Source organism: Chrysemys picta, chromosome 1, assembly GCF_011386835.1.
Source record: "Chrysemys picta bellii isolate R12L10 chromosome 1, ASM1138683v2, whole genome shotgun sequence".
Classification (NCBI taxonomy): domain Eukaryota; kingdom Metazoa; phylum Chordata; order Testudines; family Emydidae; genus Chrysemys; species Chrysemys picta.
Window position 1 is genome coordinate 52,211,097 of NC_088791.1, and position 26,757 is coordinate 52,237,853.

The window sequence follows — 26,757 nt, forward strand, 5'->3', positions numbered from 1 at the left end:
GAAAGCAGTCTGTGCAGTGTGGGGAAAGGGGAGGGGAAGCAATTGGGAGGAAGCAGCAGGGAATGTTGTTTATTAGTATTATTATTTGTATTACCATAGTGCTTAGGAGCCCTAGTTTTGGTCAGGACCTCATTGTGCTAGGTGCTGTACAAACACAGAACAAAATGACAACCTTTGCCCGAAAGAGATTATACTCTAAGTATAAGACAAGAGACAACAGGTGGATATAAACCAACAGGCGGCAGGATGAGGGGGGCGGCATTTTGCTGCCCTCTGCAGAATTTCGGCGGCAAGGGGCTTCTTCCGCTCTGGGTCTTTGGCGGCAATTCGACGGCGGGTCCTTCACTCGCTCTGGGACCCGCTGCCGAAGTGCCCCGAAGACCCGGAGTGGAAGGACCCCCGTCACCGAGAACGCAGCTTCAGAGGAGGAGCTGCCGCTGATTACTGTGGAGGAGCGCTGCCGCCTAGGGCGGCAAAAACCCTGGCGCTGCTCCTGATCACGATCAGAGCTTTGGCTCCACCCCCACTTCCGCCCCCTTTCACCCATCCTCCTAACACACCAGCCAGTGAATACCCAGCACAGTTTACTCCCTCCCTGGAACAGCAGGGAAACTGGGAGGGAGATTAAGATTCTCAGTCTTGCTCCCAGGCTGCTCTAGGGGCAGTAGAACAGATCAGATCATATTGTCACACTCTAGTCCTTGGCTAACTGTTGGCCCACTCTGGCTTATCAAATTAATAGTTATCTACTTTTTAAAATGTAAAAATGTTAAAAACCCTATTCTTAGTCAGAGTCATCTGAGAGACCAGAAAATCATGTCTTGGGAAACAGAAGTGTGTTTTCCCATCTACTGACTCATTCTTTTATTAATAAAGATCATTTACAATTTGTGAGTAATGGAAAAATATGTTGTTAAGAATGACTTAAACATATATTTAGGTGCCCTTTTCATCAGTCTGTTGGGTGTATTTTTATCTAATCCAAGGCTTTTGTGTAATTGGAGTTATATTTTGGCTGCATTTGGCGGTTACCTAAACTAAAATATATGTGAGATGTTTACTAGTATTTAAGCAGTGTTTGCCCAAATGTATGCCAGAGTTCTGATGTGAAATGCAGCTACCAGGAAGTAGAGTTTAAACCTTATATCAACAGAACACAGTATTCATCAACATAGTAATATCAGCCCAACAGAAAGAACTCAGGTATTATTGGTGTTCTATTGAAAAACTGCATCAACAAGACTTTTCAGGCTTATGTCTTTGATAATGCCATTTCTGATATCTTAAAACCAGCTACTGCCTTAACATCTTCTGTAGTTGGTACCACATTCCAAAGTGAGGTTTACTCTACTGGTACTGAAGATATTCAAATAGGAAGATAAGGAAAATCAATTTCAAATCCTACTCAGCTTCTGTATTTACTAGTTTGAAACTACAATAAACAGTGGCTTTAATGCATTGGATTCCTGAATGATAACTATTTCAAAAAAAGAAGCAAAGTTGTGTAACATAATACCATTTCCCATCTTTGAAAAAATGAAATATAACTATGTAGTGGTTTGTGCTTACAGTGTACAGAATAAATATGCTAGTTAGAGCAAGATTAGGTAGAAAATAAGACAAGAAAACTTTGAAGTGTTGAAACCATAATGTAGTATTAAAATGTAGATAATTCTCTGGAAAGTTCTGAATTTGTGTCATTAACTATGCAGTTTCTGGTCACATAATGTAGACTTATACTGAAGACACAATTTACTCAGTAGTTTGCTGGTCCATGTCGCTTATTCTGCCTTTTCTTTTGCTGTGGCAATTTGGAAGCTGTGCATTCCCAAGTACTATCTGAGTCACTCTCTGTGCACTGAGGAACTCAGGAATATAATTTCATGAAACTCAAAAAAGTCATGAACTGGAACCGTTTAGAGTATATTACACAAAATCCTTGGGTAAATATGAAGTAAGGCATTCATCATGATGTAACAACAACCACTGTAGAGTTAAGATTGCCACTGAATTTCCACAATAAAACTGATTGTGCCCCCCTTCACCTAAAATCCACAAACAAAGAAATACTGGCCTGAAAATTGGTGGATTATATCTGAAGCTAAATTAAGCCGGAGGCTCTTGAAATAAGACACCTTAAATAGAGGTGTACACCAGAGTACAAAACATTCTCAAATTTGATTTGCCACCTTACAGAAGAGGCCGAGAGGAAGTGGGCGGAGACAGACAAAAAGGTAGATAGATGGAAGTAGATAAATCTAATGTACTGGATTCACTTCATCAAGATCTAATAGATATGACCAAAGATTAGAATTGACTAAACTTTAAGGGCTACACAATACAGATAAGGATTTATTAGTAAGATTTTAAATAGTAACATCAGACTGGATTGTAATTTTGGATGAGTTTAAAATAGCACAAATTTGCGCTGAACAGCTAAGCTTTCATTTAATAAAAGGCAGGGGGGATATGTAGGCCTTAGCCAGATGGCAAAAATCCTTAAAATGTAAATTGAAGTTAATCAGTTAATCTCTCTAAAAATTAAGACACTCAAAAAGTGTAATTTAATAGAAAGTTTTTTCTAATACTTTTTTGGTAGATTTTAGTTTCAGAACAGAAAGTAGAAGACATTTAAAATTAATTTTATTGAATTCATCCATTTGACAGGGACCATTTCACGTAAGTGAAAAGTCAGGTAAGACTGATTTTATGATATTGCATTCTAAACTCTAAATTTTTTTTAGAAGCAAAGGTGTGTGTAAAGCAATTCTATTCTCTATCCTTGAGAAGCTGAAATTTAAGTAGCTAGTGTGATTGCCTTTTACACTGCCTCCTTTCTCTGCTTTGAGGTTCCTTACTCCCTTTTTGAGTCCCCCCACTAGCCCCAAGAACCTCAGGGCCTTCTAGTGTGCTCACTTCCTATACAACTTAGGTAGACTGTAGGAAGTGTGTTAGGTGATGGAAAATCTTGGAGCTTGGAAGGGAAGGACATTGGTGAAGGTGGCTATAGGTGAGTCCAGTTGGGTAGGGAAAGTGGTGGAGGAGGGAGAGCAGCAGTAATGGGAATGGGAGCAGGTGGATATAATGGAAAAGAGGAGCATAGGGTGATGGTTGAGTGGGGTAATGCTCCCCTTTTGCAGGTCCTTTGGTGAATGCCTATGACCTTGGAAAGTTCTGCAGCACCCCACTGCCCTGCTGTGAGCCTCAGTGTGGTTATTGAACCAAGCCTCATTAGGTTTAGCAACAACAACCACCTTTAATGATTCAGACCCTTATTAGGCATGGCAGATCCTGACAAACATAAATAGTGTCATCAGATCCCTGACAAGCCTAAACAGGATCATCGGGAGACAGCCTATTCTACTTATGTTCATCGGCTGTCCAGTGATGTCATTTTATTTTGGGAGCTTAGAAGCTTCCTAAGACTTTCAGGGAGACAGGAAGGTTTGGTTGAGCACTGGAAATCGCAGGCATGTGGGTCTGGGGAGGGACCCCCATCAATTTCCATGCAGGACAGCACAAGACTTCCACCAGCCGCTCCAGTTTGTTTGGGGGTCTTGACAAGCTTCCTAATGCAGCCAGGTTGAAGGGTTGGTAATGGGGGCACAATGAGCCCCTTCAGGACGTTCTGTGGCTCGTACACTTACTCACATGGAGCTGTATTTCTGTGCACATCCTATTAGGGGACTGCATGTGGAGAAAGAGGAGAGTCACAGGAGGGGCATGAGCAACACCCTGATTGGCTGTTCCCCATAATCCTCTTGCTCTCCCCTTTCTGTAGGCCATATAAGGCTACTACAAAGTGTGCACCCTCTAAAATCTGCAGGAGAGAAGCTTCACTCCTGTATATCATGCAAGAATAGACCTTTATGCCTGCAAATCTTATGAAGGAGGCATTCGTTAAATAGCCTGCTCCCACCTCCGAATAACGTTTCCTGTTCCCCTCAGTCCTAGGTTAGAAATATTTTTGGCTGGCTGTTTTTTAATTTTTTAAAAACTTTTGCTTTTGAGTTGAAGTTTCAGGTGATTTTAAGCATATACTATCTCATGAGCATTTGAGTTAAAAACAACCATCTGTTGTGTGTTTGTACAGCTCCCAGCACAATGGAGTCCTGGTTCATGACTAGGATTTCTAGGCACTCTGGTAATATAAATAATTAATCATATTAATAGTGATAGAAACTAGGAATTTACAAATAAAGCTTTCACTACTTAAACAAGATGACTCTCACTCAACCAGCCACAACTTTAACTGCACCATTGGACTTAGAGCAACGTAGTATTGGACTTAGAGCAACGTAGTACTAGCCTAAAGAGGAAAATGTTATATAGGAGTTTTTAAAGTTAATCTTATAAAAATATGCCCAATGCAACCATATGTAAGTGAAAGTTTGAGGAGATAAGGCAATGTATGTAGGCCAATGACTATATGATTTATAATGGCACCATAGGAATCTCCTTAATGAATGCCTTTTCAAGATTTTTTGTTAATTTAGTTCTTAAAGGAGTTAACTGCAAGTGTGGTGTAAATAATTTCTTGGCTAATTTATACTTGTGTGTGTGGGCGTGCACGCACACACTGATCATGGTTTGGAAATTGATGGAAGAATAAATGAGACCTCCAAATATTATGCCTTTTTGCTTTAGTGGTGTTAACTTGTGCATTTGTATTGTGTTAGCTTTGGCAGCTCAAGTATGGGGAGTGCATCTGCTGGCGTGAAATCCTGATCTATTGAAGTCAGTGGCGATCTTGGGATGTGAGAATGGGTGCATCTGAGGAGATATGGGTTTAAGTGCAATCCTTCACATCAAAATGAGGCGCTTATCAACATGCCCCACCTGTTTGGTCTGACTTCTGTTTCTGAGGCTTGGTCTACACTACCCCCCTAATTCGAACTAAGGTACGCAACTTCAGCTACGTGAATAACGTAGCTGAAGTTCGAAGTACCTTAGTTCGAATTAGTTCGAACTTACCTTGGTCCACACTCGGCAGGCAGGCTCCCCCGTCGACTCCGTGGTACTCCTCTCGGCGAGCTGGAGTACCGCAGTCGACGGCGAGCACTTCCGGGTTCGACTTATCGCGTCCAGACTAGACACGATAAGTCGAACCCAGAAGTTCGATTTCCAGCCGTCGAACTAGCGGGTAAGTGTAGCCAAGGCCTGAGTAGAAGTAACTTGATGGCTGTGCAGCAGTGCTCTCTTTAATGCAGGTGTGGATTGCCTTAGATCCCTGTTATGCTCATCATACTTCATCTTGTGCTTATATGCACAACTGTGTGCCTGTACTGTGCAGTTACGTGCACAGCTGTGTGCCTGTACTGTGCAGTTACGTGACAATGTGGTTTTTGCACATCCTTAGTTATGGGGTTGTAACATTCTCATTCTGAGCCCAACCTTCTTTCGTTTCATTGCTGTTGAGTAGTTAATACATATAGCTCTGTCACCATCTTAACCAGAACTAATCAAAGAAATGTGATCTGAGAAAAAATGTAGCCTATGTAATAAAAACCTGCAACAAACTTCCAGTGAGTAAATATAAACATTAAGATCAGATAAAAGTTTTTAAATGATCCCATCTCCAAAAGATTTTCCCATTTAATGTCTATGGTAAACAGAATTTCATCAAAGAAAATATGACTCTACTTACTCACTTTCCTGTCAGTTTCAGGAAAATCTCAGACTAAAGCAAATTTGCACTCTGATGGAATCCTACAAAACTATAATGATATTGAAATTTATGATACCTGTGTAAAGGAATATAGTTATTATCTTTAGTGTCTAAATCAACCAGTCTCAGTTGTTTCCTACTAGTAAACCCTAAAAGTTACAATCAAAAGCTGGGGTTCTTTAAACATTTCATTCTGCAGATCAAATCACAAGAGAGAGATCTTTCATGGGACATCCCTGCTCCCAACCCCTCCTTCCTCTTGCTTGGTTCTCAAAACATTTAATTCTACAGATCACCACAAAGAATTCCCTAGGTCTCTTGTGTTCCATAGATCCCAGCTTTAGAATCACGGATCTAATGGACAAATCTCATAGTCTTTATGCAGGTAATACTCACATTCAGGTGAATGGATATATGCTTATTTAAGGATAGTGCCTTGCCCTATTTAAAAATAACACTTAACTATCACATAGTACTTTTTGTTGATAGACATCAAAGTGCTTTTCAGTGGAAGGTAAAGTTCATTAGAACTGGGAAAAATGAGATGTGGAGTGGTGAAGTGACTTGCTTAGGGTCACGTGGGAGGTGACTGGCAGAGCCACTTTATTGTAATGAATTTCTCTATCTCACAAGAGACATGGAATATTTTCCATCTGAACAGCTAGCAATAGAGTTATCAATCTCTAATTTAAACGTTTAAGTATATTTTCATATAAAATGATTGGTGTGCTTTTGACCAACATTTAGGTATTATATACATCAGGTATCAGGGTTATAGGAGAGAATGAATGCCCTCCTAGCTAGCCAAACAAACATATTTTCTTCACTAATAGAAAGTCAAGACTAGATTTTTAAATAAATAGCATGATGATTTGGTATGAACAGCTGTATTTATTCAGCTGAAACAAAAATATTTTTTTCATTTCAGTGCTCACCATTAAGTTTTCATTTAGTGTGCTATTTCATACCATTGTGCTGACTTACTGTTGTTTGAAACAAATGAGATTCTCACCTCTGAGCTATATCAGTAACAGGTTCTAAATGTAGCTAGATTCCAAAGATTAACATACAAGATACATGAGCAAGCTCTTGCTGACCTATACAGTACTTGCATTGTAATAGGTCATATTTCAGCTCCTGTGTTTTTGATAAATAGCTTGGCTCTAAAAGCTCTGTCCAAGGTTCTGAAATCTCTTATGATGTATGAGCATGTCTAGCTGATAAATTCTGATGCCAGCCTCTGTGTGATAGTGATTCATCAGGTTTGTAAAATTTGTGTTCAGCAAAACATATTGAATTTATAAAGATCCAAATTTGGGATATTTTAAAATTAGTACTGGCATGTTCTCCTTTCTAGTTTTAAACATCTTTCTGAAAATAACTTGCACATGGTCAGAAACAACTAGGATTTAATCAGAAAGTGTCAACTTTAACTTGAAAGCAAGTTATTCATTAGTAATATATCAAATGAGATGATTTTCTGTATTAGGAATGCTTACAGGCCAATGGCATTATGCAGCAGGCCATGAATAAGTGGAAATGTTAAATGTCTGTTTGCAAGTGGACACACAAAAAGATGAACATGAAAGCACTGGAGAATTTCAAAGTTAGGGTTCTGACCTACACAAATGCTGCCAATAATTTCAGAGAAATGTTTATTTCAGATGAGTTTGGAAAGATAAAATCTATTAAAGTATTTGATTACAATACTTTAAAATATTAAAGCATAGTAAAAACCAAAATGCTTTCTGTCCTATTTTTTGTTTCATATGCAAAATACTTACATGTTATTTTAATAATTTTTAATTCTCTAAATGTACACTTTTCATTCCCTAAATGGAAACTCCATGTTTCCTTCTGACTTAGTTCTCTGTATTTGTATACACAACTACTAACTGGAGTAAGGTAACCATTTTGCTGATAACTTCTTCATCTGTCTTCTACCACCTGGATGTCAACACTCCTTTAGCATGTCATACTTCAGTTTTGGACTACTTTTTCCACTGAATCCAGGAATAGTCAGATTTACTCCAACAGAATTAGGATTTAAATTTAGAGTCAGCAACAGTGTCCATTTGCTGTTTCAAGGCCCAGCCTTACTCCCAATGAATACAAGGGGAATTTTGCCATGAAGGTCATTGTGAGTGGGATCAAGCGTTCATTTTATTTCAGTACATCATTCAGTTATTTGCATGTCACATCTTCAAAGCTGGAGAGATTAATAAACCCTTTATTGGCGATGGTTGCTGTTGTATCAGAACAGAATTCTGATCCCACAGAGAGATCCTAAATGTCGACAGTTCTGTTAAAAATTGTGCGAGTCTGTGTACCAAGCAACATAAACATTAGGCACTGTTAATCATTACATTGGCCTTTTTATTGCAGCCAAAGTATTGGATTTACATTATTTGAGTCTAATAATTAAATCCAATCTTCAGACACCAAGTAAAAAAATAAATCTAATTCGCTGACAGCAGTAGGTCCCTGTTTGTTTCTCCTTGAAGATGAAGATGGGTGTGTGTGTGTGTGTCTGTGTCTGTGTCTGTGTGTGTGTGTCTGTGTGTGTTTTAATGACCAACAGGTAAATATATATAGTTATTACTTAACCGTATGGATAACTACTTTATATTAGTATTTATTGTGTTGTTTATTTCAGTTATACAGCCTAAAAAACAGCAAAAATTTCCTATGCAGTCAAACCTGCATTTCAACTGGAAAATATATAAAGAGATTTATAGAGAGAGATTTTATAAGACATTAAAATGAATTTGTTTATTGTCAAAGAGGAGCCCCCAGACGGATTCTCTTTTTTTAAGAAACAAACAAGCCAAAAACTCTTTTGATTTTAATCAAAAATGTATTTTTCCTCATAAAAAATGTTTCACATACTCACTGTGTCTACTCTACAGAATCTGTCCATTTCATTACACCACGTGTCAATTCTAGTTTATCTGGTCATTGCAAAAACACGCTGCTAGTGTGTGTAATACAGCACAGGAGGAGGTATTGCTCAGTTCTACTATTACTTAATTTAAAAAAAAATACAGAAAATGTTCTTGGCTACTTGCACTGTATTCCAGACTGAAAAGTCACATGGAAGTTCTAAAAAATTGAGTAATTGTATTTGGTTGGACCAATACCCTTAGAAGCCAGTTAGTTAAAAATCCTTTTTATGCGGAATCGGTACATATTCCCATTTGTCAACACCAGCAGTAATGCCCAGACTTCTGATTTCTAAAGAGTAATACTTTTTTTTGCCTTTTTATTTAGCACAGCTGCAGTCTTGTGCTTTTTCAACGTTGGTGTTTACACTGGTGTTTCATGACATATTCGTTGGTACTCCTATCACAGTTGCTTTTACTTCCAGTGATGTGCTTTTCTCTTTGCCAGTGTCCCAAAGACTGATAAGAGGAGGATAAAGCTCATTGAGTGAAAAGGATTGTTTCTTCAGGTAATTCCTTAAATAGCTGTGTCCTGCATTGCAGTTAATTTCTCGTGAGATGCAACTGTAGAGATATATCACACAGATGACTCCCAAGAGAACTCCAAGGCAGGCAAGGAATTCTATTATGTTGGTCTTTTCATAATCTTTCACTGCAAGATCCAATCCTTTTGTGGTGACATTGACACATTGTTTTTTATTCTGCTGGTAGATGGTGGGAATGTCTATACAAATTTCATATTCAGTTGATGGATTTAGATGAGTAAGATTATATACCTTTATATCAGATGGAATTCGAACACTCTGTGCAGTCTGAGAGTTTTCGGTCTTCTGAAATGCAGTCCATCTAATGCTGGATTTCAGAATTTTAGATCTTGCTTTCCAAGACACCAGAATCGAATTAGATTGCACTTCTTTTATTTTAATATTCAAAGATCCATTGCTGTCTTGGGGGAAGGAACCATCCACTTTAATCATAACTGATTTTAAATCTGCTCCAACTAGGTTAGTTGCTATGCATGTATATAGTCCACTTTCTTTTTGTGTAACATCACTTATGTCTAATGTTCCTTCAGAATGGACAAAGTATTTATCAATAACCATATTAGGCAAAAGTTTGTGACCTGATGGTGTTATCCAGTATATTTCAGGTTCTGGTTCTGCTGTTGCTCTGCAGTGTAAGGAAACATAGCTGCCAGTTTCTAAATCCAGAGTTGAGGGAAAACTTTCAGGTGCTATCAGTGGGAGGCAGATTTCCATCATTTCCCTAAAGTGTACTTGCCTCACATTCTGGCCTTGAAATTCTGGAGGATCCACACAAAATAATGAATCTGGCTCCATGAATCGAATGTTGGTTTTATTCATGTTAATCCAGCGGATGACACAATCACATCTGATTGGATTGCTGTGTATACTGACTTCCTTGAGGTTAGGTAAAGAGTCTATTGTATTACGGTACAGGGCACTAAGTGCATTACTATTGAGCATGAGTGATTCTAGCTTGGGAAGTTTATAGAAAGCATTTGGATGGATGTATGATAATCTGGGGTTATTGGTAGCTTCTATTTTTCTTAAATCTGGCAAATTGTCAACAGCAAGACTATCTAGAGAAATTAGTTCAGGCATGTTATTAATTCCCAATTCTTTTAGGTGCAGCATATTGCTAAAATCTCCTCTTCGTATTCTGTTAATAGGATTCTTATTTAGATCCAAAAATTTGAGATTTGTAACCTTTTGAAGAGCAACATGGGGCACTTTAACAAATCTATTGTCATAAAATGAGATGCTTTCTAAATTGTCAAGGCCAACCAAAGCATTATCAGGTATTTGAGTGAGATTTATGCCTGCTAAAACCAGGCTGCGCAGATTGATAAGAGGCTTAAAGTTCATTTCTTCGATTTTGATGATCGGATTTTCTCCAATCATGAGAATCTCAAGGTTAGGAATAGCTTCAAACCACTTACTGTTGATCATCTGTAGGCTATTTGAATTGAGATGAAGTCTGAGAAGATTATCAAGGCCTATAAAAGCTCCTGATGCAATTGTGGAAAGCAAGTTGTGATTAATGTAGAGTTCTTGTAAATTGTTCAGTCCAGACAGACATTCTTCAGGCAGCTCAGTAAGTTTGTTTTCTTCAAGGTACACCGAAAGAAGCTGTGGCATCTTTCTAAGGTTAATACTGATCACTGAGGATAAATTGTTTTGAGATAAATCAAGACCAGTAAGGTTCACTGGGAAGTCTACTGAGTGTTCAATTTTTGCAATGTTGTTTGTCTGTAGAAGTAGAACCTGTGTGTCAGCAGGCAGTCTTGTTGGGAAATTAACAAGGCCTAAATCATTACAGTCCACTGTTGGAGCTTCCATGTATATGGATCTTGGGGTAAACCAAGGTCTGATCTCACAGGTACATGACTGAGGGCAGTCTACCTTTTTATCTACAGCTTGTACAAATGCAGTGATAGCTAGGCCAAGTAGAAAATGAATTTTGAGTGGCATGTCCTTCATTTTAGCTCAAGTCTTCAGAAAAGTAATGGGCCCTTAAGGATACCACAGATGCTGTTTTTAACTTCAGTAAGAGCTGGTCACTTGATAAAACAAATACTTGCATTTGTCAAATGATGAATGCCAAAGAAGCACAAAGACTTTCTTCCTGAAAATGAGTGATAACTTCGTAACCACCTTGTCCAATGATAACAGGCATGTTGTGGAAATGAAGGTCACTGTCTCCTTGATGCCATAAAACTGATAAGATTTGTGATGGCGAAGCATGTATAGATGGTCATAGACGATTAAGAAATTCATTTATTTACTAGTATTAACTTCAGATCCCATGATTGATTAGTGTTGGCAGGAATGACAGGATGACCTAAAATATAAGAAGAGGAAATAATTAGTATGAAAAATCTATAAGGCTATAAAATAACGTAGCCATCTCTCTATAATATTAATTATTGCATGTAAGAAAAGAAAATGGCTGTGGTTTCTGGAGTATTGCAGTGGCATCTGTTCAGCATAAATAAAGTTAATATAGTAATATAGCAAGCTGAAGATCCAAAGAATAATAAACAAAATATGTCACTAAGGTTTTTCCACATATTTCAGGCTACTTTAGAATATTTTTCTTTCCTGCTATCACTAAAAGCAGACTCTGCTATATTGGCTTTGAAAACTTAACCACTGAGCTAATTTTTGCAGAGTATGAATTTTTACTCTTTGAACACAGAGTTTATAAATATAAAGAACATAATGTATATGTAATCAAGGAAAAAGGAACAGTTGCATTAATATACACCCAAAATGAGTGCATCCTGAGACTTGCCCATGAGATATTTATACAGTAACATACAAAATTGATAATCCCCAGGTTTTATCTTTTCCTAATTCCTTTTATAGCTGCTATTCTGGGAGCAAGCTTGAATTTTTAAAGATGTCATTGGAGGGGAAAGTGTACCTTATAATAAATTGTTTGTCATATTGGAAATTCAATCTAATTACTGTCTGTCTTATTTTTACTTGAAAAATCTAACATTGCATTAGGATAACAAAGGGAAAGTGCCTTTATTGCAGTCAGGAAAAAAAAAGCACACTTAGCTGATAATGCTTTCAACTCAGAGTCTGAGCTCCTCCATTAAGGTGCCGAGTCTCTGCAGTCCTCACTGACTTCAGTGGGTACTGAGGGCTCTCACCGCCTTCTGAGATGTGCTTATCATCTTGTAGAATCATACTTTAAAATATATCCTGTCTGCAGCTCTTTCCCTCTTAAAGAAACTGCTTTGAGCACATTCAAAACTATATTGTGAGAAAGTTTTGATGTCTTTATGCATGAAATGGGACACACTACTGCATTTATTTCAAAACAGCAGACTGTGTACCAAAGCTCACCATACAGTGTGTGTCTGTGGAATCAACCATACTTTATACATTTATTTCTCACTTTGCCTTTTACTTCTAGTATTAAAATTCACAGTGGCATAGTTTACAAACACTAAGGTAAGGTCAATGCTTCATTGATATTGATAAATGCATTTTGAAATGTCACTGGTATGGACAGATGGAAACACTACACACTTGCCAAAAGGTTCCTGTCTTCAGAGATGTAAAGCATATAAAATCTGAACTAGCATCTGATTTGGCTGTTTTCCCGCTATTTGTTGGCACTAAGTCCTTATCTATAAAACTGACTTACACATTACAGATAACTAGTATGTGTTCTGCTAGTGATAAAAGCTATCTCAAATTAAAATTGCTGAAGTAAGCAAGAGCGGCATATTGCGGTTTCTCCATCCTTTCCTTTTTCTGCTTTAGAAGGAATGCCTATTGATCTTGTGTCCAATTCACTTACTTAAGTTCTAAGTTAATACCTATATTATCTTTGTTTTAAAATATTTGCTTTCTGTTTCTTATTTGCATCTTATCCATTCAATACTGTATATAATTTTAGTTGCTTGCATTAACAAATATATGTGATTTTTTTTTTGTGGTACAATGGTGGCTCTTAAAAAGTTGTCAGTTTTATTTAAGATAAATAGATAAGGTTGATTTAGTATCTTCAGCATCCTCTTCAACTTCCTCACACTTAGTCCAGCAAATACGTTGATTACTGTAAATACCATGGTTAAATAACTGCAAATAATTATCTAAGATATTTGCCAAGTTTTTGAGGTCTGCTCTTTGAATACATGTAAAGCTTTTTCATCACTTAACTTTACAATATAACTATATTAATAAAATGAACAGAAAATGTGTGAGCTAAACATATAGAAAACAGTCTGCTGCTTTGCAGTTTTATATTACATTTTACGGCAATGGTTCAGATCATCCTGAAATGCAAAGAAACACTGGTACAAAATAAAATAATCAAAATATAATCTGTTCCTTCATTTCTTGAAATGAGGTAAACGTTAGATTTACAAAGAAATAAACATATGGCTAGTCAGTTAGTTCTTGTAACTATGGGCTTATCTAGATGGAGAGTTAGCATGTGAAAAGCTGGGTAGTTAAATATAGAGTGCACCAGCATGCCACAAACGAAGTCTCCATGTGTACCCTGCTACTGCGCACTGCCTAGGCAAATCTTCACATTACTAATTTATAGTCTGGAAGCATAATGGAATAAAATGTCATTCTGTGGGCAAGTTAGTGACAGAAAGGTAAAGGAGATATCATTTGATTCATAAAAATCTACAGAATCATAATTTCAATGGTGTGACCCTCTGTGGCATGATAGGGGGTGGCACTGCCCACTCCCCCTTCAGCTCCAGCTCTTCTGGTTGGTGGAAATTTTGATAATACAATGTTGTCAGAAATGTGTTGAGTTAGGGTTTTTGAATGATACCCTTCTCCCATGAGCACCATGGTATAAAGCATGACAAACCTAAAACAAGTACGTAGATATATATTAGAGAAAATGTTTAAAAATGAACACTTTTAATTATACTTTAACATAGGGATGCATTGCCCACTTAAAAAAAAAGACTGATCTTTGGAAATCTTCAAGAAGACACCTAGCCTCGTAGGACTGAAAACATTTATTCATCAAAGTCATCATCAGTGTTGTTTCCAGCTAGGGCACCACTGCTAGACATGTTGTCACACTGATCCTCATCCATGGCACACTTGCGCATCTTCATGCAAGGTGGGCTGCTGGCCAAATATTTGTAGAGTGGTAAGCATCAGGTTTTTGCACAAGAGCATTTTATTAACTGAAGGATTGTTTAAGGAGTGCATGGTATTTCACACATAACTGCTATGATCAATCCATCCTGCAAGACCCTTCCATACCCTAGGGGCAGGGGGAGTAGTTTTGGATGTGCTTGATCATCTGGAGACACTATATTGCTTGATAATTTGCCCTCCTGATAGCAGGTATAAATGCACCCTTTACCAGTGGCAGTTTTTCTCCAGATACTTCTTGGAAAACATCCACCAAAGTAGCTCTACAAGTGTCATAATATTGGTCTTCATATGGTAAACTTGGCATATGAATGCCTCCAGTGCCTTTATTACCTCATCAGTGTCTGTCTCAGCTATTCCAAGCACCTTCAGAACAAGGAGAGAATCTTCGGAGGCTGAATCAAAGGCCTTGCAGTAAGATAACTTCCTTCCACTAGTGTCACATCTTGACAGGGCATGAAAACCTGGTAGTGCTTTGAATGGTCCAAATGATAGGAACACATCTCTGAGGAATATAAAATGATTCAGTTCCCCAGCAGCAGGCACTACAACAGAATATTAATGAAGTCTTGGGTAGTGTCTAGCATTGGAACATCTATGTCTTGTGAAAAGATCTAGAGTTTAGTAGCACCTTTCTTTGTGGCAATGATGGCATGCAAGATAATTTTAGTGTCAGCTCCTCCTGGGAATTATGAAGAAACTCCACTTACCAGTGAGAGGTAGCAGCTTCATTATGCCATGCAACAATGAAATTCTGTGAGCAATTTTTCTCATGTTGGAGCTTTTTCCTTCAATGTATGCAATTAACTAGTCCTACATTGGAGTATCAGACAGTGACTTCTTAATTGTGACACTGGAGATGTTCATGGAGTCAATGATTTTGTACAGGACAGGTGCAATACCATGGAATCTCTTCTTTTTGATAATATTTTTAATTGATTCCTCTGCATACATGTCAAACACAAGGTGGACTTTGTCATTGGTCCCGTATTTTCTCTGTAGCCTCATAATGAAGTGTTCAGCCAAGTCTTGGCAGGTATTAACATTTTCTGGTTTTTCAAGAGCTCGTACTTCAAGTGTACCATTTATGATTGCTACACTGAAAGGCCTCTGCTGGCATAAATTACCCTCATGCATCAGGTACTGGATTAACAAAAGTATGTATGTGAATTAGTTTTCTTTTGGCCTGGAACATAGGCATTGTTCCATTGCATTGGAATATCAATTGTTTCCATGGATAACTTGTACTTTCTCAAAGTTTCACGTAGATCAACATCATGCTGAGATCTCAACCTGATCAGGAGAAGAACAAACAATGACTAGTCTGTGGTTAGCTCTGTAATTGTTCCTGCTACCTTCACTCTGACATTCTTCTTTGTATTTGAGCACAACTTTAGTATATTCTTTTTGATTGGAGCCCACAGATTGATGGAGCTTTGTATAATTCTGTGAGTTTTGAAGGCTTCATATAAGTCATGACCCAAAGTAGCCATTTGACTGACAATTTTAGCTAGCTCATCACTGAAGACTGCTTTCGTCATGATATTCATGAGCTCCAGTCCATCATACATGAATGGGTTGTCAGTGCAAGTAAGCTCATCCTCTAGCTTTAAAATTGCCTCTTTTTGCATTTAATAAACGTAGTGAGTCTAGATGGTGCTTGATTACTTCTGGGGAAGTCATCCCAGCCATACTTAATGTTTTGTTTGAAATTCGATAGTGTTCTGGGGTTGTCAGGAAAAATCGGGAGAGAGTATTTGGAAGCTGTGTAATGGCCTTCAAACTAGCCCCCCCCCCCAATGACTTTCATTGCTCTGTTCTCATGTTCTAGGGATTTGTATGAATGAAGAGCACAGAAGGGAACTGGCAACCTTTTGACAACCCATTTTCCTTTTCAAAAGGAAAGAATCAGACTTTTATTTCAGTGAGTTACTAGGCAATCATCACAGAATAATTGCTTAAATCTAAAGCTAAAAATTATTTTCAAAGCAAAAGAAGTCTTCCAGCTGGCACATGTCCTGGCTCTTCAACGCTTTCCTGATGCTTGATGTAATTCCTCTCCAACCTTGCCAAATTCATTTTACGGGTATATATCTTATAGCTTGTAGCCAATACATTGCTTGATAAATTGCCATTGGTAAATGCACCCCTTGTCAATGGCAGTTTTTCTCTGTTTGTCTGCTTCTTGGAAAACATCTGCCAACATACGGTAAGGTGCTACTAATCATTGTCTAAAACCAGGTTCTCTGCTCTAGTATTCTCCAAAGATCCAATTACTAGTCAATACTCTTTGTGTCCCCATTGATGCCTAAAAATGACTAAGATCAAAGTAAAAATAAGGACTTTGTAACAAATTACTTTGGGATTGTAATTCATTGTTTGGTAATGTATGTAATGTAATTCTGTGCATACTGTTTGCAGATGGATTCCAGTAATTTCTGTCTGGATGCTGACATCTTAACCAGTCCCTCATTACAACTCTTTTGTTATAATAAACAAAGCTGATAATCAGTACCACTGAACTGCTTTTTTTTTTTTTTTTGCCAAAGATGGCAAACCAACTTGAAGCACTCCTTCCATTTATCTGTAACATTAAAAAAATTAATAAAATACCATATTCTAAGTATTAGCTGATAACACACTGTCAGTTGAGGGCCACAATTTAACTTTGCAAGGGCTGCATGTTTGACATGCTTGTGTTAAAAATCACCTTTTTAAAAATTATACTTTAAAACATTTTCTCAAAGATATATTTACATAATTGTTCTAGGTTTGTCATGTTTAGCACTATTGTGTTTGTGGGAGGAAATAGCTTTTGAATGAAGCCCAACTTGACTCATTTCAATTGACATTATATTATCAAAATTTCTATCAACCAGAGGAGTTGGGAGCCGGGAGTGGGAGGGAGCGAGTTCCGCCCATCATGCTGCAGAGGGTAACACCATTGAAATTATGATTCTGTTGATTTTTACAAATCAAATGACACCTCCCTTACCTTTCTCTCATTAACTTGCCCCTGGCATTATACCTACTCCCAGACTGTTAGGTCCCAATCCCGCAAGCTGATCCTTGCATGCAAACCCCTGTTTCTGTGTGCTGCCCCATTTACTAATGGTCCATCTGCAGGGATCAGTTTGCAGTGCCACATCCTTATAACCAAACTATGCATAGACACAACTCCCTATGTTAAAAGCAAGGTTAAAAAGATGGGCCCAATCCTAAAGTCCCTGCTTGGGCAAACTTTCCATTGATTTCTGGTATTCTACGTAGGGTATTTTATTACAATAATTTCTGTGGAATTCAAACCTTTTTATAAGGGCTACTCTACACTGCAGCGCATCTGGTGAAGATGCTCTATGCTGATGGGAGAGAGCTCTCCCGTCAGCATAATTACTTCACCTCTGTGAGAGGTAATAGCTATGTCGGTGAGAGAGCATCTCCCAAAGACATAGTGCTGTACACACCAGCGCTTAGGTTGGTGTAACTTGTGTCACTTGTGGGGGTGGCTTTTTCACACCCCTGAGCAACCTAAGTTATATTGCCATAAGCAGTAGTGTAGACCTGCCCTAAGTGACCTCAGAACTGGGCCAAATCAGTGCTGTTGATAATCATTGAGTCAAGCCAAGTTCATTCATTTCCGCCAAAGATAATTATACTCCTACAGTTAGTGTAGGTGATAAAATTAAAAAACAAGATACAAACTAGGGGGACTAGATTTTACTCTTATCTTTTGTATGGCTAATTCTTTAACTTGTCATTTGAAAGCAACTATTGTGTTTTAGCATTTGTTTGTTTGTTCCATGTGTTGTTACAAACAGCTCTATCACTTGTATATGAATTGCAGGAAATCTAATTTACATTGTTCTACTAGAGTCTGACACAACTGATTGATTTCTAAAAACCTGTGTGGGAGGTAAGCCAAGGACTAGTTTCTTTGTTGTGATTCAGTGAAGAGTACAAATTCAAGTACCACTTCCCTTTGGTCTGTCTGAGAAAGTTTTAAAAATGTTTGTCTCCTTTAGTAACACTTACAGTTGCTTTTAAAATATACACTCATCCCTATGCTCAGGCCAAGCAAGCACTCAGTAAAACAATCTTTTTGTTGATAGCTTATTTGAACTTTTTACACTAGATAGTTAATTGCTCTATACTGGGGTTAAAAAGGCAATGGTATGAATACTGTGATTGAGGACGTCAAAGGAGACTAAGTGAGTATGGCACCCAGCTTTCACTGAGATTTAATGAGTTGGGCACCTAGGCCACACAGACTCCTTTGAAACTCCCAGCCAAAGTGAGTTAGGCGCCCAACTCCCATTGGAATTCAGTGGGAGTTGTTGGTCTAACTCACTTAGACTTTTACGAAAAACCCAGCCATATCTGGAAGGGGGAACCAAAAACCTCTCTTTGTGTTTTATTATAAATATGAATACTTTTCATTTAGAGTAGGTAAAATCTTTCGCCTGAGGATCACCACTCTCTTTGCAGACATCAGTTCAGACTCACTTAGGATAAGTGGTGTTATTCCTTTTGTACAGTAGAGGACATTGAGGCACAGAAAGATTGTTCTCTAACCAAAGTCACACAGGACACCTGTGGCAAAGTCAAGGAAAGTACCTAAAACACTTGACTTTCAGCCGAGTCTTAACCACAAAACTCATCCTTAGCAGATACCATGTTTCATTTTAAAAGGCATGAGGTTTTGGTTTTGAATACTGTTACAATTTCAACAGCTTTGAAAATGTTCCTGGGCAATTTCTGTATCTGAAATTGAGTTATTATTTATTACTAGTATCATATTAAATATTTTATCTAGCACTATGCGTGGTGCTTTACTTAGTGCCCATCCTGGAAACCCTTATGCACATATTTAACTTTATGCACATGAGCAGCTCCATTAACTTCAGGGTTTGCACAATCAGAATCATAATGTCTAGGACATGGTCACTGCCCCAAAGAGCCTACTGACTGACATCTAGCTTCTGCAATGATTTACATTCATGCTTTGCTTTTAATACATGAGTAGTCAGCTTGATTTTAGAAGGATTATTTGTATGCGTCAAGTTAAGCCTGTGTATATACTTTTACAGGATTGAGCCTTGACTAATCATGAGAAGAGAAGATGCTAAGGTGATAACATGGGAGAGGGAAGGAAATAGATAATGTACAGAACTAGACTTCAGGGGCGTTTGGGTGGTAAAGTGTGTGTCAGATTAGTGGGTTTTTTAAAATATAATTAAATTTTTATGTATGACTTCAGCATACCATACTAAATGGGAGAGCAGCAAATCCCTGGATTCCTAATGTAGATTTTTTGGTGCCATACCATGAAACCAAACCACAGAATCAAGTTGTGCAGCATTCATGCATTATGTATTAAAATTATATGTAAAAGATTAAATGTTTCTTACTCTGGCCACTGTGAAATTTCCTTATGTCAACTGGTTGTATTGATTTTTTTGGGGTTGGGGGGTTGGGTGTGATTATTTTCTAACCATGAACAGAGGTATACAAGGCACTTCAAAGTCAGAAGTCACCTGCAATTTGCTGTTTAAAAAATTAACCTGCATATAAATTGATATTTTGCATTCAACATAAGAATGTGCAAATTTCATTTTTCTTTAAAAAATGAAGCCTTACTGCATTATGTGTTTATATTGGAAAGTAAATACTCTGTAAGGCTTCATTTTTTAATGATAAAAAAAATATGCAGCCTCTTTAATGTTGTATGCAAAATATTACTCTGTGTGTGTGTGTGTGTGTGTGTGTGTGTGTGTGAGAGAGAGAGAGAGAGAGAGAGAGAGAGAGAGAGAGAGAGATTATTTATGCTTCATGTACCTACTCAAGGTTTATATTGCATATGCAGTATTGTATGAACTATGAAAATAGATACCCAGGTATACTGGGAGATTTCTTGTGAAAGCTAATATGCCTCTGGCAAAGAGATTATCCGGTACTACTACCTGTCAACTAAAACTCATATACCAAGGAATTATCAGGTTTGTCATTTTCTTGCTGTAGTGCAGTTAGATGCTTCCTGCTTAATACAAATTTATTAGATATGTAGATGATTTTATTCTAAGGTAACAGTCTCCTGAACGCCTTGACCGGTACTCCCTGTCTCGTTTAAACATTGCCAATAATAGTAAACTCCCCCCCCCACTCCAATTCCAATAAATATTCCAAACCAAAATTTTCCTACTTAAAATTATCATTTTTCGGTATTAATTACTTCTGGTTTTTTTTGAAGCTGAAATATGTTGGTAAATTAGATCTTTGTGCAGCCCAATCTGGAGTTTTTGGGGGAATTATCCACAAGGCCTCGCTTAGTTTTATTCAAGCCATAGTCACACAAAACTCCCATTTCAACAGGAGTTTTTCCTGAATAAGGACTGAATAAAAACTGAGCAAAGGCTTTTGGATTTGTCCCTAATAGAAATGGATAAATTTTAAATTTGCAATTTTAAAAGTAGTAATAAGAAATACAAAGAGAAACCAAAGGGCTAGGAGAATTTGTCCTATTCCCTTGAACAAAGTATATGGCATTTGCTAAATTTCTTAAAAACACACTCATTCAAGTAGTGCTGCTTCATCAACATTTAATTTAAATGAAAAATTACACTGTTCTATTAAGTAGGAATTTTGTTGTGATAGCTTTTTTGTTTATGAGCTAGTGAAGATCTCTCATGTCTTTTATATTATAAAGAATGCTTAATGCAAGTGAATAGAGTAATCAGTAACTGTTCCTTTAGTGTATATACAACATTTTCTCATCTAATTCAGTACAGACATATAAGAATCCAAAACAGAGGCCTCCATGATGTCTGCTGCTATTTGCCTAAACCTCTAATTATTAATGATAATTTTAATATTGTCTTTATTTACTTAGGTATCTAACTTGAACCTGTTCCCAATCTTAATGGGCAGGTTTCTTATCCTTTTTGGAAGTCCTTTACCACTCGTTGAAATCCACCCAGACTCCTCCATTAGATATTATAGTTATGTCTGTTGTTTTTGAAACAAATAAGAACATTGTTGGTTTTTTTAAAAGTTGGTAAATTCCAGGTTCTGTCTTCAAATGGTTCATTTGTGAAACTAGAGTTTGCAGTGCTCAGTATTTACTTAAATTGTGGGGTGCAAAGCAGACAGCAAAACCCTTTGTATTCAGCAGATTGATATACATAAGAACATAAGAATATGTTCAGTACTCTTTGAAATGGTGTGACCCTTTTCAGACTAATTATCTGTCCTATGGGCAATGATTGGTATGCCTTAATTAGGTTTGTTTCACTTTCAGTCATTGATTCACAAGGGGGCGTTGCCATTGATTGAGCTGGGAAAGACATTCAGGGAATAGATAAACTGAAAATCGTTTCTCATCACTGGAGCAGCGGACAGCTCAGAACCAAGTCAGAGTGGACAGAAAGGAAAAGAAGCACGTCAGGCTTTGGCAATCTTTCTTTTCCACTTCAGCAGTTAGAGAGAGTGAGTGATAAAAAGTAAAAATGCAGCAGTTACACTAATATGCCCTGTTGGCAATAAGGCAAACATTTCAATTCACAAGGACCAATTTCGAGGTGGCAAGCATTTTCAAAACACAGCTCTATATACAAAGCTACCTTTCAGATATGTCCATTGAAAGAGGCATTTCTCAATTCCTGCCATTACAAACATTTTCAGTTGTTTCACTGGACAACAATTCTGAATGTGTCACTAAACCAGAAACAAGGGAATGGAAGATTTTGTACCTTGCTTTATTATAATTATAGCACTACACAAAGTTTAATTTTTCTAATAAAAAGTGGAAAAGTTATGCATGTCTGAGTTGTGATAGATGGAATTTTGCACATGTTCAATTGCTGAGAATATGTGCTTCTTCCTTATTTTTCCTTTTGAACACACAATACACACTTTCTTTAGGTATATTTCTTGTTATTAATATTATAAGAAAAATTAAGACTAGAGAAGTATTGTTAATCTTTTTATTTTCAACTAAAATCCCTATTTATTTGATACGTTTGAAGAATTATATGTGGTGCAAGAATGTGATTTTAACATACAAAGTAGAACAGGGATTTTTGTGATGTGCTAAGGTAAGTGATGCAATTTCAGGGTAAACCAGCAAAAGACATTTTATTCAAACAGATATTTTATAATAGGCCTTGATTTCAACCTAACTACATTGTATCGGTTTCTTTTCTTCTCCAGGGTTGGATGTGGGAATAGTTTGTGTAGAATCCTGCTTCTTTTTATGGCCATGATCCTAACAGTTGAGGAGAAAGGGACTGTTATATGTTCTCACTTGAAAAACCTGGGTCAAGATTTTCAGAAGTGACCGTTAATTCTGGGTATCTCAATTTTGAGATGTTCAACTTGAAATTCCTTAGAGGTGCCTTCTTTTCAGAGGCTGGTGCTCAACACTTTCTGCAAATTAGGCTTCTGCAAATTAGGCTTAGTTGGACACCCCGAAATTGAGGCACCCCAAATCATTAGTCGTGTTTGACAATTTTAGCTGTGTTTAGTGTTTATTGTTGGCTCCATGTCAGCTTCTGTACCCAGTGACTGGAAGATAGCTAATGTAACGCCAATATTTAAAAAGGGCTCTCAAGGTGATCCCAGCAATTACAGACCTGTAAGTCTAACGTCAGTACCGGGCAAATTAGTTGAAACAATAGTAAAGAATAAAATTGTCAGACACATAGAAGAACATAAATTGTTGGGCAAAAGTCAACATGGTTTCTGTAAAGGGAAATCATGTCTTACTAATCTATTAGAGTTCTTCGAGGGGGTCAACAAACAGGTGGACAAGGGGGATCCAGTGGACATAGTGTACTTAGATTTCCAGAAAGCCTTTGACAAGGTCCCTCACCAAAGGCTCTTACGTAAGTTAAGTTGTCATGGGATAAGAGGGAAGATCCTTTCATGGATTGAGAACTGGCTAAAAGACAGGGAACAAAGGGTAGGAATAAATGGTAAATTTTCAGAATGGAGAGGGGTAATTAGTGGGTCAGTCCTAGGACCAATCCTATTCAACTTATTCATAAATGATCTGGAGAAAGAGATAAACAGTGAGGTGGCAAAGTTTGCAGATGATACTAAACTGCTCAAGATAGTTAAAACCAAAGCAGACTGTGAAGAACTTCAAAAAGATCTCACAAAACTAAGTGATGGCAAATGAAATTTAATGTGGATAAATGTAAAGTAATGCACATTTGAAAAAATAATCGCAACCATACATACAATATGATGGGGCTAATTTAGCTACAACGAATCAGGAAAGAGATCTTGGAGTCATTGTGGATAGTTCTCTGAAGACGTCCACACAGTGTGCAGCGGCAGTCAAAAAAGCAAACAGTATGTTAGGAATCACTCAAAAAGGGATAGAGAATAAGATGGAGAATATCTTATTGCCCTTATATAAATCCATGGTATGCCCACGTCTTGAATACTGCGTACAGATGTGGTCTCCTCATCTCAAAAAAGGTATACTGGCATTAGAAAAGGTTCAGAGAAGGCAACTAAAATGATTAGGGGTGTGGAACGGGTCCCATATGAGGAGAGATTAAAGAGGCTAGGACTTTTCAGCTTGGAAAAGAGGAGACTAAGGGGGGATATGATAGAGGTATATAAAATCATGAGTGGTGTGAAGAAAGTGAATAAGGAACAGTTATTTACTTGTTCCCATAATATAAGAACTAGGGGCCACCAAATGAAATTAATGGGCAGCAGGTTTAAAACAAATAAAAGGAAGTTATTCACACAGCGCACAGTCAACTTGTGGAACTCCTTGCCTGAGGAGGTTGTGAAGGCTAGGACTATAACAGGGTTTAAAAGAGAACTGGATAAATTCATGGAGGTTAAGACCATTAATGGCTATTAGCCAGGATGGGTAAGGAATGGTGTCCCTAGCCTCTGTTTGTCAGAGGGTGGAGATGGATGGCAGGAGAGAGATCACTTGATCATTACCTGTTAGGTTCACTCCCTCTGGGGCACCTGCCATTGGCCTCTGTCAGTAGACAGGATACTGGGCTGGATGGACCTTTGGTCTGACCCAGTATGGCCGTTCTTATGTTCTTATACTGGAAGCAATTTACCGTGGGTGAATTGTTACTTCAGCATGTATGTTTAGTCTTACTTTGTTACCCTCTTACTTCATCCTCTTTCTTTCTCTTTCCTTCCCTGGCCTAGATTTTGCCTAAGGGAAAGCCAAAGGCTTAAAATGTTTTATATGCGAATAAGACAGGATAAACTCTCTCATTTGAAAACAATCAGAGGAATTCTTGCATCATAAAAATACTTTATACCTGTAGGCTTCTCATGCACTTTAGATTTCCTTTAATCTAAAAATAAAGATAGTTTCTGGAAAACAGATGTATAGGAATTTACAGTTTTAAAGAGGCCTACAGTTTCTTTTCTGTTAGTTGGATCCGATTCACGAATGTGTTGACCTTCACTGTATGCTGGACTAAATCAACTGATATCTGTGGACAGGCATAGAACTAGAATAAGGCAGTGGTATATCAGGAACCTATATCAGAAATTATGTCCATTCACTTAGGATTTCTTGTAGTGTTTTGAAAAGTATTATAGTAAATAAAATGTATAGCAGTGGAAAATAAATAACATGATATTCGTATTCTCTGTTAGAAATGCCGCAGAGTGACATGCAGTGTACATGAACGTTTACTATCTCAGAGAATTGATTGCATGTGTTCTGTTGGAAAAACATTCCAAAAGACTTGGATACGCAGTTGATAAAAGACCTTTCTTAAGTAGTTGAGGAGCTTTAATATGGAACATCCTCTCCTCACTTATTTTGAAGTAGGTTACCAGTGGCTGGTAAAAGCTGGACCAGGTAAGTGGCAATTAGACATGTGGGCACTTGCCTGCAGGAAGCAGGTAGGATAAGGTGTCCTGCTAGCCACAGTATTTGATTTTACCATAGCAAACTACTACAGTAGTAAACTACTATGTGAGTTCATTGCCAGGAGAATCCTGGATTAGTTTTTCCAACATTTCAGATTTCCTCTGTGTAGATGTCTGTCTTATATGCTTTTCGGATTTAATTGGATATTTTCTATCCATTAGGCATTTCTGACCATTTGTCTGAGTGATTAGCAAAATAAGGGGAGAAAGGAGAAGAATTCCTTAAAGGATATTTTCTAGAGGGAAATCTTTATTTCAACACTACAAAACCACCTCTTTTAGTGAATTTTGATCAGCTACATTTCTTTAACGATCCCAGTGTAAAGTGTACAAAACAATCTGGCAGGTGCGGTATTTAAATGAATGGCGATAAAATGTAAAATGATAGGATCATGTTAAAAATCATAGGCTTTAATTAAATTAGAAATAAATTGTGGACAAGATACAATTTTTTCATTTATGCTCATTCTCTGCAGTTTACTTACAGTCTGTAGTGATTAGACTCTGTTTAGTGAATTGCATCATTTTGGACTAATTATAAAAGAAACTTTCAAATGAATTTGAAATGTGATTAGCTTATGTGATTCCTGATTTAAATATCATATGGTGAATGCATGATACTGTTATGTATAATTTTTGTCAGTAATGCATTACCTATATTGATTCCTAAAGGACTTGCAATAAAAATGTTAATATTTTTTCATATATACATTTACCTAAGCATGAAAGTGAAGCATGTACAGTGTTGTATAAAAACATATTTTCTAAGAAGTTCAAAGAAAAATAGTCAGAATGTTCAAGAAACACTTTGGAAGGAGAATACTTATAACTTTGGTTTTCTTCTCTAAGCATGTTATGTTAAGTTATGTTAACAATGGTGTGCTGTATGAATGTTTTACTATCCAACTGACTTCTCTATGTAATCAGTAAAGGCTACAGAACAATTATGCCAGATATAGTACTGTGGATTGTGTGGGTCTGTTATTGGACCAATTTCTGTTGGTGAAAGAAACAAGATTTTGAGCTTACACAGAGCTCTTTTTCAGGTCCGGGACCAACATGGCTACAATTACACTGCAAACAACTGTGGATTGAGACAATTATGGTTTATTTTAACTTAGATGCATCCATAGAGGTTCAACCTTCCTTTGCCAGTCATTATATCGGTATTGGAAAGCATTTATTGGTCGTTACCAAGCAAGTAATCGGCAGGGAAACAGTCTAGTTCTGGGTGTGGGTGATTGTACCCAGTTACCAGATGCTTGAAGCAGATGGCCAGCACTAAAGATAAGAGAGCCACTTTGGGCATGATTATATAAAGGCACCAAATCCATACAGGAGAAATGAAGTGCTTCTGGCTGTTAAAATAGTCCAGTTAGTTTCAAACAGTGGCTGACAAGAAGTATATTTGATGTTTTCCTCTTTATGGCTCCTAAAACATGAATGATAAACATGCACCTAACATCTAGAATTGGATGCCCTCAGGTAGCTGCATTATAGATGGAGGAAAAAAAGAGTCATTTAATTTGGTTATTTGATTTGTGTTTATCAC

At 37.4% G+C, this 26,757-nt stretch overlaps 2 protein-coding genes across 5 annotated transcripts in view; one reads left to right on the top strand and one right to left on the bottom strand.

Annotated features, from left to right (window-relative positions):
- The window catches only part of IMMP2L (inner mitochondrial membrane peptidase subunit 2), an 841,928-nt gene that overhangs the window by 403,121 nt on the left and 412,050 nt on the right, over positions 1-26,757 (top strand). The window lies entirely within an intron of this gene.
- LRRN3 (leucine rich repeat neuronal 3) overlaps positions 8,414-26,757 on the bottom strand; it is a 51,052-nt gene continuing 32,708 nt past the window's right edge. Inside the window, exon 2 of the mRNA XM_008162510.4 lies at positions 8,414-11,475. Coding sequence (XP_008160732.2) covers positions 8,988-11,114 — 2,127 coding nt within the window. The 5' untranslated portion in view covers positions 11,115-11,475 and the 3' untranslated portion in view covers positions 8,414-8,987. The remainder of the gene's footprint in view (positions 11,476-26,757) is intronic.